Source organism: Ruditapes philippinarum, unplaced genomic scaffold (assembly GCF_026571515.1).
Source record: "Ruditapes philippinarum isolate M1 unplaced genomic scaffold, ASM2657151v2 ctg5158_1_1_1_1, whole genome shotgun sequence".
Lineage (NCBI taxonomy): Eukaryota > Metazoa > Mollusca > Bivalvia > Venerida > Veneridae > Ruditapes > Ruditapes philippinarum.
The window spans coordinates 20504-40716 of NW_026858260.1; the positions used below are offsets into that span (position 1 = coordinate 20504).

The 20213-nt window shown below is 32.6% G+C and overlaps 1 protein-coding gene across 1 annotated transcript; it reads right to left on the reverse strand.

Moving 5' to 3' along the window:
* Positions 1 to 635: 635 nt before the first annotated feature.
* Positions 636 to 20213, reverse strand: LOC132752594 (uncharacterized). Its single transcript, XM_060742932.1, has 6 exons — positions 19828 to 20213; positions 7637 to 7813; positions 7226 to 7345; positions 6839 to 6862; positions 2285 to 2395; positions 636 to 727 (listed from the first exon to the last, which is right to left on the reverse strand). Exons 1-6 carry the CDS (start codon positions 19907 to 19909, stop codon positions 636 to 638), a joined length of 606 nt encoding a protein of 201 aa, XP_060598915.1. The 5' UTR covers positions 19910 to 20213.

Below are 20213 nucleotides of genomic sequence, written 5' to 3' on the forward strand. Positions count from 1 at the left end.
CGTTTCTTCCTATAAGAATGTATCAAAACAAAAAAGGATTGTACAAAAATTGAAATCACTTATTGAATACTTCAGTAGATAATTATAGTAAATCTTATTTTAATTCATATCAAAATATACTGATGTGTAACCTGGTACGTAAAGTTAAAAAACATCAAGAGATTCTATATTCTAAGTTGTAATTCTTTATAATTCATTCTTCTAAGGCCTAATAAGAATTCATCACCTAAATTTATTTGATAAATATGTCCAATTTAAAAAAGGTTTATGTAAAATCTTTGCATTAATAAAGTAATACAGTTTGAAATGCACAAAGCACAAAATACATTAAGTTGTTAGCTTTTATATTTTAATAAAAGTAATAACAATGTGTCAGCAATTTTTTAAGTTTATACCGGTAAAATAACAAAAACTGTATTCTCCTTTAATATCAAACCAAAACTTGTGTAAGAAAATGAGGTTAACTTTTTGTAATTATTTTGAAATACTCAAATTGCAGTTAGAAAGAGTTGTAGATAATTACGGTCATGATTTCAATGTATTGAACGGCATATGTTAAATGGTAACAAAAATTAATCCATAAGATCAAAGCCACATATACAGGTTTCTTAAAACTAAATTTTCTTTGATAAACCTTACCGTTTGACTAAAACCAGTAGGATCACTATGATAACAACAAGCAGTGTTGCTGAAACTGATACCCATACAACAACAGTTAAATCAGTGTCTGAAAACAGATATATAAAAGTCAGTATTAGAAAAAGAGAGAATGATACAAGTAAAACAAGTAATAAATAAAAGAAAATATAATGCTAAAAAGCTAAATAAAACTGTTAAAGCAAATTAGCTTCCGAAAAAGGAAGATATCGAATATTTGAATGTATCTGGATAAGTGCAAGCGTTTGTCTCTTTTTATATATCAAAACTCTAATCAATTCATTCAAAATTATACTAGTTATAATGATTATTTCAGTCTCTTTTTTAAATGGTTTACAGGTCGATATTAAACACCAGATATATGTTACATTGCATTGGTATGATTGACAAGAATATAGGGAAAACATTCCGATCATTAATCATACACTATAATTATGTAAAAATTATCAAATTAATTTAAGAAATTCCATGCGCAATTGAAAAGACATTAGCGTGCATAATGCTTTAGAAAGTAAAGACATAAGTGTATGATCTATCATTGCTGTTGTTGCTGTTTCAAAGGTATCAATTACTCTTAATTGATATTATGTTCGTATTGTTATTTTGCCATAAAAATGCAGTACTTTTAACAGAAAAAGAACCTTTTCGAAAGAGTAAAATGCATACGAATGTTATCCCGTAAGAGTTCATACTTTTAGAAACATATGTATGTTAATCGTGTTTGACAGACAAATACGATTTGGCTCTTATGGGAAATACTAACATATTACAGTAGAACTTCGGTAAGTCGAAGTTGAAGGGACTTGCGTAAAAACTTCGACACATCGGGACTTCGACTCATGAATCGCTCTCAATTCCATGACAAAATTTCGACCCCATGACTAGTCCTAATTATAAGATCTATAACGAAACCTATTTCATGTTTTTCAATCATTAATCTGATATTTACATTTTGCAATGATAAATATAGCATGTTAAATAACGTTTTTCACGGCTAATTATTTGGACTACCCGTTAACATATACAAAAGAGTTACAAAAGGCGTATGAATACGAAAGGGCGATAACTAAACCAGCTTATAGTAAATATTTCGCGTGTTATTCTCACGCGACACCGGGTCAAGGATGATTTCAAATGAAATTAGTCAAATACCACTACGGCAATTAAAATGGTTACGATTAAAGCATTTTATCACACATTTTATCGCAAACAAAGGCTGTTTGAACACACGGGCTGTGTTATTAACACCTATCACACAAGTTGATTGGAAATCGTCTTCGCAGCCAAATAAGGTGTGAAAAATGTCTCGAGATCAAAGGTGTCAAAACAATCCAACGACTTCGACTTATTTGTGGTAAATTGCACTAGATTTACTTTATACGGACCACGAAAAAACCTCGACACATCGAAAAATTCGACACATAAAATTTCGACTCATAAATAGGTTTTTATAAGGAATATATAGGAGGGAAAGTCGGGACTTTCATTTTTCTTCGACACATCGAGAAAATCGACTATTCGAAGTTCGACTCATAGAAGTTCTACTGTAGTTTGTCGCTGAGTACATAAATATAGCACTCTAACAAGAAAATTCTAACAAGTGTAAAATTTGTCTTAAATCTTATACCATCGAATGATGAATCATTAGATGACCTTTTCATCTCGCCAGTCGGCGTAACAGGTGTTTCTGGCGTTTTTGACATTGGGATTGATGAGTGTGCTTTAGTTCTTATCATCGCTGAAAGTGTTTTAAGTATTAACAAGCTAAAACATCATGTACAGTTAAAAAGCTAGCATCACTATTCATAGTCATAAATTAGATCACAATAATAAGTCATCCAGGATGCAGCTGTGATGATCTTTTATAGGTTTCTTTTAGTTTCTGTTATGGGAGAGCAATAATTGTGTATTTTATAAATCCTGGTTCAAAATCATCACACTGGAATATAATCCTTTTTACACTATCTTTTATAATCCTTTAAATAAGCACAACAATCCATTTGTCGTGTTTCACTTTTATTTTTTAATCCTCTTTTACCTTTAACAACTTTACACTTTACAATAATCAACTTTTAACACACTTTTAAGAATACTTTTTTATAATACTTTTCAGAATACTTTTACCTTTTAGAATGAATCAATGATTGAATTAACATTGACAAAATACTTACAATATATACCATCAAAGATTATACTAGATGGAATTACTAGTATATTCTAAACTACTATAGAATTCAACAGAACAAATACATCAATCATTTCTAGCAATTTCTAGATAATTATAAACGTTATACATCATTGATCATAAATACAAGTCCTTTAACAATTTACCACTATGAAATGAAAAACCAAATACATTTATAATCCTAATCCCTATTCAAATAATAACAAAAAGAGATAATCGCGATCATTCGCGACATTCCCGCCTAAACAAAAAATATGTATAAGTATTTTTACAACAATTATACAAAATACATAATGTAATGTAAATTGTCATTAACATATTTTATGACAAATAAGATTTACATAAATATACAAAATTTCGCATGTAAGCGACCCTCCCCCTAAACAAAGTAGTAACAGTTAAAAGACCATTTCTAATAATAGACTGTTTAAATGTTTAGTCGTTCATAACTGAGCTTTAATAGTCCAACTTGCTTTTGCGTCTGTTTATCTTTAAAGGTATTTCCCTTTTCTTGACTTGTTCTTTGTCCTTGGCTGAATTCATCCTTCATCTTTCCAAGGCAATGTTACTTGATATCTTCTATTTTCTTTCTTTAATGTTTCTTTAAAACGTTCCAACACATATGCATCAATCCTGTTAGCATCATTTTTGTTTGTTATTCCAATAAATTCAAGGTTCAAGAAATCATCTAGATCAGGTTTCCTCTGTAATGAGTTGTCTATGCTTCTTAATACTCCAGACGTTTTGTAATTCTCCTCTGTCATTATAAGCATGTTCAAATCTGATAATTGGGTTATTTCGCCTGTCTCTGAGCGACCTGTAAGAATCCAACCTAATTTAGATGCTAGAAGGTAAAGTCCTTGCTGAACCTTGATCTTTTCGTGTAACACAAAATCTAGATAGAAGTCATTTCCAATAAGTAATTCCACTGTGTCTGATTGAACATGTGTCGGGATTGTATCAGCGAGTTTTATGTATTGTGTAAGATCTCTAAAGTGTTCTTTGTCAGATATTCTTACAGGTTGTCGTTGAATTGTGGCTGTAATTCTTGGAACTATATTTGCTGTAATAGTCATATATGTCTCATCACTAAGTTTAACATCAACCTTTGTAGTTTTAGTTTTAATTACTTTGGTTTTATCACTTGCAAAAGTTACCACTCTTATTTCCTGATCATTTTCATGTACAAGTCCCAGTTTGTTTGCCATCTGTTGTGTAATGTAGGTCCTTTGTGATCCACAATCAAGAAGCAACCTTGTCTTAACACTACCTCTGCTGTTCGGTTGTTTCAACTCTGTTTGTGCTGTTTGCATTAGTACTGTTTCTTTAACCGCCAATAAAACATTTTCAGTCTGTCCTGCATCTGTTTCTTCTTGTTTTGTTGATATATAACTTTTTTCCTCTGCCAATTGAATATTTTCATATACAGCCTTTCTTTGGAACCGTTCTGGGCATAGGCTTCTATGGTGAATATTCTTTTGTCCACAATATACACACGTCTTTGTTGTTTTGCAATCTGATGAATAATGTCCTTTTTTCAAACATTTTAGGCAACAACCTTTCAATTGTCTTTGTCTTTCATCAATTGTTTTGAATTTTTGACATTCATCACTCCAATGTGTGTTATTGCAAAATGCACACTTCATTGACATTTCCTTGGATACTTTTGGTCTGGCTGATAATCCATATGAAGCTGCCTTTTGGTCGCGATATTGACAATTTTTATCTGTTATATATTCTGATCTTTTCAATGGATTTTGATGAATGTTTTTTGTTTTCTCCAATGCTTCAATGTATCGCTCTAGCACATCTCGTAGGCAATGCACGGTCCATTCATATTTTGGTTCCTTCAAAAGTTCCATTTGTAAAAGAACTTCTTGGGGCAATTTTTTTCTGATCATGGAAACAAAGATTTTTTGGTTTAACTCCTCTTCTAGAACTTCCAAACTGCGCATATGTATTTCTATTTTGTCAATAAAAGTCCTTAAACTGTAGGTGTTGTTTTGTGCGGGAGGTAAATCCATTAAAGCGTTGTAATGCAAATCAATAATTTCTTGTTTATTTCCGTGCCTGGCATGTAAAATCTTTAGTGCCACTTTATAATTGTCATTCGATAAGGCAAGACCTTCTATTGAACTCCGTGCTTCACCTGTAAGCTTGTTTCTTAAATAATTGAATTTTTCAATATTTGGAATATTGCTATTGTTGTGGATTGCACTCTCGAACGAATCCCAAAATTCTGTCCATTTAAGCTTATTACCATTAAATGGCATAATGTCTAGTTTTTGGTAGTTTAAAACCAGTTGAATGTCCATACTTCAATTCGGCTTGTCTTTCAAAAAATTGTTCCTGTAATTTCATTTGGAGTTCAAACATTTTCTGCATATCTGCTTGTGTGGATGTCATCTTTATTTGCTCTTCTTGTGTTTTGACTTCTGACCTTTGTCGAATCCAATGCTTCTTGCTCAAGCTGTTGCAGAGAACAACATATGTCAAAATGATTCATCACATATTTCGCAAGTTTCATCTGCAATACTTTCAATAAATTTCTTCTTTTCTTTTTCCCCGACAATTGAAGCTAACTTTGCAGACTGGTCTTGAAGCTTTGTGGAATACTCTTGTAGTTTGTTCAAACACTTATTAACTCTCATTCCTAACTGTTTTGAGTCTGTATAACATATCTTCTTTAAGTATATCTTTCCCACATAATATTTCTTTCTTTAATATATTGAGATAACGTGTGCGAACTGACTTTAAATACTGTGCACTCTCCATCTTGTCGACTATGTATATTTTCTTTTTTTATTTATTCCTTCTTTCTCTTTCTTTCTTTCTTTCTTTCCGCCCGGGTTCCGGCGCCAATCAATGTGATGATCTTTTATAGGTTTCTTTTAGTTTCTGTTATGGGAGAGCAATAATTGTATTTTATAAATCCTGGTTCAAAATCATCACACTGGAATATAATCCTTTTTACACTATCTTTTATAATCCTTTAAATAAGCACAACAATCCATTTGTCGTGTTTCACTTTTATTTTTTAATCCTCTTTTACCTTTAACAACTTTACACTTTACAATAATCAACTTTTAACACACTTTTAAGAATACTTTTTTATAATACTTTTCAGAATACTTTTACCTTTTAGAATGAATCAATGATTGAATTAACATTGACAAAATACTTACAATATATACCATCAAAGATTATACTAGATGGAATTACTAGTATATTCTAAACTACTATAGAATTCAACAGAACAAATACATCAATCATTTCTAGCAATTTCTAGATAATTATAAACGTTATACATCATTGATCATAAATACAAGTCCTTTAACAATTTACCACTATGAAATGAAAAACCAAATACATTTATAATCCTAATCCCTATTCAAATAATAACAAAAAGAGATAATCGCGATCATTCGCGACAACAATCCAGGATGCAGCAATGAATGGAAATAAACAACAACTAAACGAAACACATGATGTTTGTTCTACAGTCTAATTATCTGTAACACGGTACAAATAATACTATTATTGTCGTTTAAGTATGGTCTTTAGAAGTTCTTAAACTTTTAAGGTTTAAATGCCCCTTTATTAAAAAATTATATGGTCTTATACAAACTTGACGAATTTACAAAATCATAATTTATATATGACCGAATTGAACTGTTCATGTAAATAGGCAAGGAGGCAACTTAAAACATATTCTTTGATAAAGTATTGGCCAAATTTATTTAATAACAAAAAACTATATGAATTTTTTTTTAAACTTATTTATAGTGAATATTATAATGTGTAGTAAAAATGTTACGAATGATAAGATCAGAAAAAGACTGATATACGTGTATAAAGTTTCAGTTATTTGACATTTTTAATCTCAGCATAGAGAATCTTTAAACACTGAGAAGAAATAAATACATTTTCTATCTTTACTATCAGTATGTTTTGTATATAAATGGTTATTATCATTGTGGCTAGTTATGAACTCACTTGTTTCCTTTATCACTGGTTCACCTTTGAAAATATATAAATCATATTTGAATCATGCTAATTAAATACTTATGTTATTAAAAAAAACAAATAAAATTCACGAAATTTTTAATCAATGTACAAATAGACTGATGCTCGCGCAAGAATTACGAATGCATACCATTATCTTGTACACAACGTCAGCAAATATTTGAAACAATACTCTTGCTTTTCAAGGATTAAAAACGCGATGAAATTGTATAAAACGGAAATTTGCCTTGTTATACTTTTAAGAAGATTCATAACACAGGAAACATTATATACCATCAACCTTATATTGTATTTATGTTTTTTTTCATATAGTTTAAGCAAGAATGTTCATAGAAAAATGCTAAAAGAGAACCTTACCATTGCAGAGAATATATTTTCTTGCGTCATCATGTTTTGCAAAATGTAAAACGTATCCTAAGGAACTCTCATATTTCAAATACCCGTGACTGATATCAGACATGTTTTTCCGGTATAATTCTAAAAAAGGTACATATTATCTCTATTTAGACTGCTTGATTGTGTTATTTATATATATCATCGTACTTACTCTATTTGACAAGTAATAATACACGAATATATAAGAATATCTCAGTAACTACTGGTGAGAATAGCTGCATGCATTTGCTTTTTTTATGAAAACAGTAACATCATCCAAAAGTAATGCTAAATTATCAATAATTATTTCTCTGGCAGTAAATCATTTTTTAATTTAGATTCAATTATGCCGCGAGTTGAGTTTATTAATGTCATTTCGAAAACATCAAGTACCAGTTTCTTTGAAAATTACATCGCTCCAAACGATCCCTGTCCAGCCGTATCGAGCCATGTAAGTCACATTCCGTGCTGCTTCATATCCAATTGGATAGCCGTTGTTTTGAAAGCACAGTGTCGCTGCATTCCTCCAACTTTTCAATTCTTTATATAATTCGCAGGAATGGTCTGAATCTTACAAAAATAGAAATGAAAAAAAAAATGTGAAAAACTTGCCAACTTACTATTATGATAAAAAGGAGATTTATATTCCCACAATAACTCGCTTGATTCTGCTTTGTAGCAACTTGAGCAGAGTTATTCAATAACCTATAATAACGCAAATCGCAAATTTTTTTTTTCGAATTCTGATTGGCTCATATTTTTGTTTTTTATGACTATTTTTAGATTAAAATGCCATTACTTCAAAACAATTAACAAAGTTAAGAGTAAAACCGCGATTGAAACATCTATACTTGAATAACTCTTTTTATTGCACAGCGTTAGCATAGTCGTTGATAACGTGCGTATTTACAATGATTCTTTGAAAAATTTATAATCGCTAGGTTTTCTTATGAACTTTTTACTCAATTACAATTTGCGTTACTGTAATATCAATTTACAAGTTGCTGACGGAATGCACGGATGAATATAGCCTTTCTGAAATAACAATAACTCTCGGCTAGCGTTTCGGTCATAGTTATCTCATTCAAACTATGTTATGCAGTATATCCCTTTACGAATCACCCCAATGCATAAAAAGAAATCTTAAGGGTTTAAAGATATACAAAAATAATAATTCTAGTTTGAAAATGACCGCAGTGTATATTTAGTTATCTTTCAAAATGCATTTGTGAAATTTAACAAGAATAAACATTTATATTGGTTAAATATCAATTTAAATAGCTGCCGGTTTCTTTTTGCCGCGCCAGTTTTTGGCAAATTCAACCCCTATTTTTACGCGCTTAAAAAATAAAGAAAACTATCTTAAATTGTCATATTTACTAAAAGGTTTAAAAGTTAATATGTTTTGTTTTTCTATCTTTAATACTTTTTTGTAAAAATGCATTGAAAGTTTGCATTTGCCATGGCAAAGTGTGTTTTGCCATGGCATTTCGGCGTATTGCCATGGCAAATAATTTGCCATGGCAAATTAGAATTGCCATGGCAAGATTCTTCCTACTTTTGTCATGGCAAATTTGCCATGGCAATTATTTTTTGAAAACATCACAAAACATTCTAAAACTTATCCTATGACATGTTATTGGTGCTATTGTTATGTTTTTATTGCAATCTCTAATTTTTTTTCATTTTGCCATGGCAAATTTGCCATGGCAATTCAATGGAAAGAATTTGCCATGGTAAGTCCATGGCAATTACATAAAAGTTTGCCATGGCAAAATATTATCAATATAAAAAAAAAACATTTTTTCTTTGTTTTTTATTTTAAATTATTAAATTGCTATCCAAAGGAAAATATTGTCAATTTTTGTAAAATGTTTTAGTGTCATTAAAAAATGGTCTGTGGAATGTTTTAATTTTTGATTTTATTCTGATGGTACTATATTTACCAGGATTGGCAGGAGTGTAAGAATTAAGTGGCCCATCATCAAATCATACGGGATTCAATCCTGCGCGAAATTATCATTTGTTTAGGATACTAACCTCAATTTAAGAAGGAAATGTTCAAGTTGAAGCGAAAATGGAAAAGTTACCGCCCCTTAAAGAGTACTCATCATTTGCATTAAATCAAAACACATAGGGGGCAATTTTGTAATTCAGTGTGGCTAGAAACACTATTCCAAATATTTCAAAATCTGTTTTACAGGCAGATAACCAGTTGCACAGCATTATTCAATGATTTGTGACATACATTGAAGAAAATAATAGTTTGCATGCATTGCTCCTTAAAAAATGACTGACAGCAATTTATATTTACCCCCACACAGCCAAAATCACACCTAAAATATACCAATATTGGCAATCTTCATGAAGGTGCAGCATACTCCAGAATTCGCCCGATTCCTTAAAAAATATCACTTACACGCAGTGCAAGCTATGGCATTTTCAAAAATGACCAATAAAGTGTCTGTCATGCGTTTAGATTTTTCACAAAATTTATCCGGAATTTCTTACTTGTTTGGCGCCAACTGTCAAAGCTTGATTTTTAACTTTTTCACCTCCATTCTGAGAGTCACAAATACATAAAAAGCTACCAAAATGCTTAGTTTCGGGTAAAAAAACAACACAAATACTGCTCGTTTCCTACACACAAACGAGAAAGAATTACAATGACAGAGAAATATCAGAAGTTTCCAGTACCTTCAAAACACCATGTCTGAGTTATTAAAAAAATTGACCGGGTCCATCATTCGAATATGTTCCCTGTCCCCATATTTCCCGTCGATAATTTGTTATAATTTTTTTCTGTAAAATATGATAAACAAAACCAACAAGGAAAGGAAGTATGTTTGCGGTGGTTCCCTCGTCATGTAATTTCGTTGATTCGTTATACATATTGAAAATGTAAGCAACGATTGATTCAAGAATTAATATAGGGCCGGGAAATATATTTGAATATTCGAAATCGAACATTGAAAAACGAATACGAACATTCAAAAAACAGAAGAAATGTTGTATTTTTTGTACTTTCAAATTTCAATCAATATCGTAAATTAAACCATTGACCTTTACTTGATCCGGTGTTCATATGTTTGTATAAAGCGTGACATCGACTATCGCCAATTAACTGTGAAAACTTGTGAGTATAGTTAATCAAAAGGACACCCGTTTCACAGTTAATAATTTACTTAAATTAAAAGTATATAATGTAAAATTTTCCGATTTTATTTATCTTATTTTATTGTTTTCTGTGCTATAATATCTAGGGGCGTGACGGATGTTGCACTTATCTATTATCCCTCATGTATAGACTCAATCAAACCGAGTCTGCAATTTTCATGTAATTTTGTTGTGATTAATGCTTCCGGTGGATCACTTTGTTTCCAGATTTTTTTCTTCGATCAATCAATAATTGTCTTCAATTGTAAAAAGAAAAATGAATTTGCACGTATTAATCGGCGCGTTATGAAAGCACGGAAATGGTCATCCCTCAAGGCCAAACACGTCAAACTTGAAAATGTTGCAGACTTGGTTTGATTGACCCTGTTTATGGACGGTAATGTCAAGTGCAAACTACCGTCTACGCCCCCTTGCACCATCTTAAGCAGAATTCAGCATTTTAACATGAAAGGGTGAAAATTTGAATTTAGAAACATCCGCAGATTTATTCATAAAATTATCTTAATGAAAAATAAATCATATTGTAAGGAAACATATATTCATTAAGATAAATGAATGCATTCCTAGATATATCTGTCCGTTTTTCTATGATAGTGGCCAGAGATACATCATTAATAGGGGGAAAACACGCCCTGAAGTTTTAAATAACACTCAAAATATTAAAATGTATGGGATATGTAGATCAGTTCGCATTTATCTTGATTAACATCTTACAAAAGTACTAATACTGAAAGGTTTATAATTAAGCGGATTTCGCATGCATTTATTCTAAAATTGAAATAATATAGTAAGTCTAGGAGCAAATCCGTGGTCAAGTCGTATTCAATAATTCAAAGTTTTTACAGGTTCGATTTACCGCCTCATCAGTGACAATTCAAATAGTAGTTTTTAATATGACCTTATAAACTAAAATCCATCGAATCGGTGCTCTCCACCGTTTATGTAAAATATTTATCCGAACAATATATATCAAACCGACGGTTTTAACAGGCAAAAACTGGCCACCAAAATGCTGGAGTAAATGATCTTATATGATAAAAACATAGATAGTAAACGTTTTTTGATAGAACTGTTCACACACAATACCAATAAATTTTAAAGCAAAATAAATGTGATTTTACATTTTTTTTTAGATTTTGCGTAACAGTTCGAGGATGTTTTGTAATTATTAATTTAAATAAATTGATGCAATATGAGTCTATATAAGTCTCTGTCACTGTCATTATTTAAATCATATGACCAATGCACAACGCAACAATGATCGATTATCGATAAGATAAGACCCACGGCCACCATGCGGTGTGTGTATAGCTACTACAAAGAGTAGTAATACGCGACAATCTGTTCGGCTATTTGCGGTTTTTGACGGTCCTGGACTTTGTAACGTATACAACACATGGAGCGATTTTATCCAATTGAATTCTAGTCAATTTACCTTTAACTTACATAGATGCGTTCTTTCTTTATTTCAGTGTACGCATTTATTTATAAATATCAGCGGTTCGACAACAAATTTAATTTTAGTGACCGCTTCAGACGCCATAGTTTTGTTTTTATACGACCTCTAAACTTTAAAGCTGTATAACAGCGAGGAAGATTTTTACAAAACGCACGATTTACAAGTTGCCTGCATATATTTTCAATATGCTTTACTACATGTATTAAGTGAGAATTGTTGTTAAGAAACAATATTATTTCTTTCCTCGCTATTACTCCCCTTGCGCTGTGCACTATTTCTTAATAGGATACGGACAAAAGTTCCCCGGACACCCCCCCCATCTAAAAAATGACAAGGTGGAAGCCCCCCCCCCCCAGTCCACCAAACAAATCGAGAAATCTGACACCGTCGGGATACATTTATTTAACGTACATTCTACCAAAGCACATTTAGGGAGGCAACTCTTTTTACTTTAGCATCCTTGATTATATATAACAGCTATCAAGCTATCATAGAATTTAAACAAACATTAAAAGACACCAGCTTCTTCCTACACTGGTGTTTTTTTTTAATTTGTACATCCATCATAAATTTAGTTTCCAAAATGTATGCAGAGTATTTTTCCCAAACACCAAATAACATTGAAAACATTGTGTAAAACACTCAAAAAATCGCTTAATTAATAACAATACATTTCAGGCTAGACGAAATGATCCAGAATTATTGTTAAATTCTAGAGATTTTGTTTTCAGTCAGATAAATTTCATGTTGTTTTCATTATATTTCAATATGTTTCAACTATTTAATCGTAAAATACTATTTTTCTAATGTCGTCTAATACTGTTACAGTTCGTGTTATAAACCTTGGAAACGCACACCACAGCGGCGCTTCTTATAGAACGAGACCCCAAAGTGTCTAAAAAGAACAAGCGTCGTGTTAAAATTTAAAGCAATTAGATGCAAAATCTGAGTATTGTCATACCTATTAATCCGACATTTGAACTAAAACAAATTTCAACGATTTTTTATGGTGGCTGATTTGTGCCATTCGTGTTTTCGTCCGCGACCCCGCCAAGCGAATGGTCGAAAATTAACACGTTAAAATGGTGGGGGCGCGGAGCGAAAATTCGCTAGTAAGCGAGAGCGCGGGGCGAAGTTTAATAAATAAAACTTCGTCGCGCGGGGGCGCGGAGCAAGATTAAAGAAATAAAACGGCGGTGTCGAGTGTTTTCGTCCCGCGATCCCGCCAAGCGAAAAGTCGAAAATTAACAAGTTAAAATGGCGGGGGCGCGGAACGAACAAATGCTAATTATTGAGGGCGGGGAGTGAAGTTAAATAAATAAAACTTCGTTCCGCGGGGGCGCGATGCGAGATTTAAGAAATAAACGGCGCGGTCACGGGACAAAAACACGCTTATTAGCGAGGGCGCGGGGCGAAGTTTAATAAATAAATCTTTGCCCTGTGCCCCCGCTCATTAGAGTGTTTGCTTTCCGTGACCACCGACAAGCGAAAAGTCGATAAAGTCGACCAATTAAAATGGCGGGGGCGAGGAACGAAAACACGTTAATAAGCGAGGGCGCGGAGTGAGGATAAATAAATAAAACTTTGTTCCGCGGAGCGAGATTTAAGAAATAAACGGTGCGGTCAAGGGACGAAAACACGCTTATTAGCGAGGGCGCGGGGCAAAGTTTATTAAGAGTTATTTCGTCCCGCGACCCCGCCAAGCGAAAAGTCGATAATAAAAAAAGTTAAAATGGCGGGGACGCGTAGCGAAAACTCTGTTATTAGCGGGCGCTAATAAGCGTGTTTTCGCTCTGCGCCCCCGACGTTTTATTTCTTTAATCTAGTCCCGCGCACCCGCGGGGCAAAGTTTTCTTCATTTAAGTCGATCATCATAGTTTTAGCTACGATACGAAAATGTCACAATCAAATAATCATTAAGTATTATGCAGAAACTGTGAATATTATGAAAGAAACCCTATATAAGTGTCTAGTCAGTGAAACTAATGTTTGCTTATCAAACTGTTGGGGTCTTTTCCGGGATAAAATAATACGCGTGATTTCATCATTCTCTGTTTCTGAGGCGCTTGAAAATCTGTGCAGTCACGTGCACTTTGGCCGAATTTAGTTTATGAAATCCCAATAAAAGTATGTCATATATCAATTATTTGTTTCAGATATAAATGTTGTTATCCAGCTGAGAACTTATTCTTAAACTGATTAGATTTGATAGGATTAATGTAGAAGTAAATACTTACTTCAAATATATAAATACAGGTGATTAGCTACGGTATACGCACATTACTACAGATAAGTAATTCATTTCGACATGCATTTTTATCACGAACACTATTAAATAAACGTTATAAAAATCAAACATGTGTTATGCTTTCCACTAGAAGATGCGTATGATTTATCGATTTTCCTCACATTCAAGCAACAGTTCAACAGTACCGGTATTATGTTTCATATGCTGTTACACTTACAGAGAGTGTAATCCGTGACTTTTCAACAAAAAACCCTCATCGTATGGGAACATAATTTTGTTTACAAAATAAGACAAGAAAAGAATTGATGCAAAGCATCAAAGGGCGTCCAAGCAAGAAATGCAGAAAGTGAAGATGAACTAGTAGACATATGATGACAAGATATTCTTATAAACTTTTCAATGGTTAATTGGTTTTTACCAAAATGAACAGACGGAAGACATTGTTCATTATGAACTTTGATTGGCATGCTAGAGATTAGAATATTACTTGTTATTTCTTTATGATCGTGATTATTAATAGCAACGGATATACATGTATACAATCATTTATAATCCATATGTGTAACGCATGATCAACACCACACTTGTGGAATTGTCCCTTATTATGTAATCGCTATTAGCGAAGACCCCCTCTTAAGGTATCTGTTCACACTTAGTAAAAATATGACACTGGTTATATTACCATGTCATGTTGAGCATTATTGTTTATTATACAATAACTGTAATATCTATTTTAATTTTTATGAATATTGTTTTCTTCTCTTTTTATGTGTTTTTATGTGCTATTTTAATACTGAGTTTTTTACGTTTACTACTCTTTCAATTGTCATATTGACCGACGATTATAAGTCAAAACTTAACTGGAAAAAGTCAGTAAATTATGGTTAATCTTTCAATATAATTATAATATTGTTTATTCTTAAACCATGTACATTTTTATTTTTCTTTATCATTTTTTAAATTATCAATCAAATAAATAATTAATAAAATCTAATTTGTAACTTTGAATAATTCCTCGGCATCTTTACTAAACACGAATGACAAATTAAATAAAATGTTTCAAAGTTGATAGTGTCATATTAAAACCATAAAAATGTACCTTTTTTCACAATTGTTGTACATATTTATTGTTTTTTATCTCATATAGATAAAATGAAACATGCTATTGTTGTTGTTGTTGGGTTTTTTTTCGAAATGTATGTTTATGTATAATAATAATCAATACATTTGAGAGTTGATCTATGTTTATTAATTATTGTAATTAAACTAAGTGACAAACATTCATTTTGGAAAAAAGCTTATTTATCTGTAAAATATTTGTTCTGTTCTGTAACGATATCAAACATCTACTCCAAAACCGGGAGAGACCGGATAATAAACGTGTGATATTATTCGCCGGTCACTAGTATCCTGGTCAAAATAGACCGGGAGAGACCGGAATTACCGATAGAAGTACATCCCTCTATAAATAGATTTTCGGAATATTTAGGTCATCAACTCATCATTCTATTTTAACATACCATGATAACCCACTGTGTACTACAATAAAATAAATAAAAAACCGAAGAGACGCATTTGAAAATGTTTGCATTGCGAAATCCTCCAGTTCGCTATTCATTGTACATATCACAACATTTCATTTTTAATTAATAATAATCAAGCACCCTCATACCGATCGGAATGATCGGCTTTTATTATGACCGACTAAAAGGCTCGAGAAGTTGCTGTCGCCCTTTCACAAAATCTGATTTCATTCCATAAAGGGGCGCCGCCCTTCGGTGCGGACGGCAATCATAGGCATGATGCTATCGACTTTGTACTACGTACAGCGACAGATGCTTGTGTGTTTCCGAAGAACACGTTGATGAAGTGGTAACAACGTACAGACTGTGACATATGCATATTACTATGGAATACCGTGAGGGCCATCGTAGTTATACTTAATAATCCAGAGGGCAACAATAAGACAGTGCGATAGAACAAGGTCGACAATACAACAGTGCGATGGCGACAATGCGATGCCGACAGTGCAATAATGCGATAGTGTGATGCCGATAATTCGATGCCGACAGTGCGATAATGCAATGGTGACAATACGATAGTGCGATGGTACTAGAAATTTACATCCAGTCATAATTTTATCTATATAATTATCTAAAATAAGAGGTCAGCAATTTTCAGTAGTTTAACTGGTCAGCAGTTTTTCGCATGACGAACATGAATCAATATTGAAGAGCACATCTATCTTGCTATATATCCATTAAATCGAATATCCAACTACCAATACCTACCAATTTTACGCTCCGTGTACTATAAACCTTTAATTTTATTTTTATCAATATATACGATGGGGCATTTTTTGGTACTTGGTAAACCAAACGCCCGAACTATTTCTAAAAGACAGTAAATAAATATGATGAGATAAACAAACATTGCTATACTAGATTCTGTGTCCTCATGTTTTATATATATATACAATGTAGTTCTCAAAACAGCTTAAAACTTGCGATGTAAAAGGAAGAAATATTTTTTTGTTACAAGTATCAAACAAATTACAACGCATTCAAAGTTTAAAAGTAGCGTTGGCTTATAGAATTGTCAATACATGCACGCGGATGAATATGATTTTAATCAATTAAAATGCTATTTTTAGCGATGTCAGGATATACAGGAAAATACATACAGATATACAGTACGATTGAAATTGCAAAGATCAGAAAATATCACAGAGCTTGCAGCCCTTTGATTATTACTAGGGGACAATACGCCGCCTTTCATGGAATGGCACTTCTGTGTCACATTGAAGGTTCCATGATACCCGCCGTTTGAATACATCTGCGGATGTTTCTAAATTCAAAGTTTCACCATTCCATGTTAAAATTTTGAATTCTGCTAAAGACGGTGCAAGGGGGCGTAGACGGTAGTTTGCACTTGACATTACCGTCCATAAACAGGGTCAATCAAACCGAGCCTGCAATATTTTCAAGTTTGACGTGTTTGGTCTTTAGGGATGACACTTTCCGTGCCTTCATAACGCGCCGATTAATACGTGCAAATTCATTTTTCTTTACACAATTGAAGACAATTATTGATTGATCGAAAAAAATCTGGAAACAAAGTGATCCACCGGAAGCATTAATCACAACAAAATTACATGAAAATTGCAGACTCGGTTTGATTGAGTCTATACATGAGGGATAATAAATAAGTGCAACATCCCTCACGCCCCCTAGATATTATAGCACAGAAAACAATAAAATACGATAATTAAAATCGGAAAATTTTACATTATATACTTTTAACAGGTTAATTACAAACTGTGAAACGGGTGCCCTTTTGATAAACTATACTCACAACTTTTCACAGTTAATTGGCGACAGTCTATGTCACGCGTTATACAAACATATGAACACCGGGACAAGTAAAGGTCAAGGGTTTAATTTACGATCTTGATTGAAATTTGAAAGTACAAAAAATACAACATTTCTTCTGTTTTTCGAATGTTCTTATTCGTTTTTAAATGTTCGAATATTCTGTAGTGTTTCGAATATTCAAATATATTTCCCGGCCCTAATCAATCGTTGCTTACATTTTCAATATGCATAACGAATTAACGAAATTACATGACGGGGGAACCACCGCAAACATACTTCCTTTCCTTGTTGGTCTTGTTTATCATATTTTACAGTAAAAGTTTATACAAATTATCGACGGGAAATATGTGTTTTGATTTAATGCAAATGATGAGTACTCTTTAAGGGGCGGTAACTTTTCCATTTTCGCTTCAACTAGAACATTTCCTTCTTAAATTGAGGTTACTATCCTAAAAGAATGATAATTTCGCGCAGGATTGATTCCGTATGATTTGATGATGGGCCACTTAATTCTTACACTCCTGCCAATCCTGGTAAATATAGTACCATCAGAATAAAATTGAAAATTAAAACATTCCACAGACCACTTTATAAATGATACTAAAATATTTTACAAAGATTGACTATATTTTCCTTTGGATAGCAAATTAATACACCCATTACTCATTATACCAAGAATTTACGCATTTTTGGGACTAGCAGTTGTTAAGGGCCGATTTGGTTAGGGGCGAAACGTCCTGTTTGCTCGAGATGATCTTGTTGCGTTAACGGAATATTTTACAAATAACAAGGTTATAAGGGTGCCCTCCATAACATTTGTACCAATGCATCTCCCATCATTTCCTTGTCTTTCCTTAGCAGTCCTTCATCACGCAGACTGCATAATACTAAAAGAAACCGGAAACTAAAAATGTAATTGCACATATTTATACAAAATTATGGTATTTAAAAGTTATATATAGTAAAGTAAAGAGGTAACAAGTAAAGTCTGTTATTTATGTTATTATAAGTATATTGTAATATGCCGCTTTTCATGGAATGGTACTAACGTGTCACATTAAAGGTTCCATGATAACCACCATATGAACACATATGCGGATGTTTCAAAATTCTAAATTTTACCAGTTTATGTTAAAATGTTATATACTGCTTAAGCCGGTGCTAGGGGACGTTGACGGTAATTTGCACTTACCAGTAAAAGTAAAGTAATTGCATTTTATAGTCTAAGTTTCATGCTTACGCACGTTCACCGACTTTACAGCTACTAGTATTACCCCTGGTCATCGGGCTACTGATATCTATCTATCAATCTCCCTAGGGAGTCTTTTAACTCCGCTTAGTGCAGCCGACACTTTGGCGCAACGGAATTATACCACCCTCGCAGGTACCCATTTACACCTGGGTGAAGTGAAGCAATCGCAGGTAAATTTCTTGCTCAAGGAAATTAGCAGTGCCCCTGGTGGGGTTCGAACTCAGGACCTCTCGATCTCTAAGCGCGTCCTTCCACTGGACTACCAGTACCGTCCATGAACAGGCTCAAATTTTCAAATTTGCAGTGTTGGGCTTTCTCTAGGGATTCTTATTTTTCTCTTTTATATAACTACCACTCAAGCTTTATTATTATTATTTAGCATAAATGATTATATTTGATCCTTGATCTCATAATTATTGTCATTTTAAAATGTCATATACAATCTATTCTAATTAATAGGACCCGTGGTTGAAAAGATATTCTTTGCGTAAACTTTAAAATATTAAGTATTATATTCTTTAATATGTCATTTGCCATATATAAATTTATAAAAGAAAATCAAAGAAAAAATGTTTTTTTATTGATAATATTTTGCCATGGCAAACTTTTATGCAAGTGCCATGGTATTTCTATGGCAAAAATTTGCCATGGCAACATGAAAAAAATTAGAGATTGCAATAAAAACATAACAATAGGACCAATAACATGTCATAGGAGAAGTTTTAGAATGTTTTGTGGTGTTTAAAAAAATCTTGCCATGGCAATTCTAATTTGCCGAAATGCCATGTCAAAACACACTTTGCCATGGCAAATGCAAACTTTCAATGCATTTTTACAAAAAAGTATTAAAGATAGAAAAACAAAACATATTAACTTTTAAACCTTTTAGTAAATATGACAATTTAAGATAGTTTTCATTTTTTTAAAGCGCGTAAAAATAGGGGTTGAATTTGCCAAAAACTGGCGCGGCAAAAAGAAACCGGCAGCTTTTTTTAATGAAATTTGTTGCTGTCCTTGGCTTTTTTATACATCAAACGACTTTCAAGAAAAGCATACTTTTTACTAAAAACTCACCAGATTTGCAAAATGCCCACATTTGTTCGGAACAAGATTTCCATTCATACGATTTGCTTCCATTATTTTTGTCTAAATACATTTTTAGACAGTTGTTTTTGCTCTCCTGGTTTTCAGGAAAATGTACAGAGTCTGCCGAAAAGACATAAACAGAGTTAAAGTTGAACGCCTCCTTCTAGTTTTATTTATCTATATATACTGGACCAAAAAAGAAACTTTCGCAAAGTATGTGCCAGTTGTTCAAGGGTACCACTTAGATGTACACACTTATATACATGTAGTAGCTTGTAAAACTTGTTTTGTTTGCAAAATCGGTCAGCTAATCCCCGTATAAAAGCCCGATATGTTTATTCAACGTAAAAATCGAGTTTCAAAAGGATTGAAAA

Coding starts and splice junctions, on each gene's coding strand:
- LOC132752594 (XM_060742932.1), bottom strand. CDS start 19,909: ATGTATTTAGACAAAAATAATGGAAGCAAATCGTATGAATGGAAATCT. Junction 7,346..7,636: donor TGTAATTTTCAAAGAAACTG/GTACTTGATGTT, acceptor TACCTTTTTTAG/AATTATACCGGAAAAACATG. Junction 2,396..6,838: donor ACCAGTGATAAAGGAAACAA/GTGAGTTCATAA, acceptor AAACACTTTCAG/CGATGATAAGAACTAAAGCA.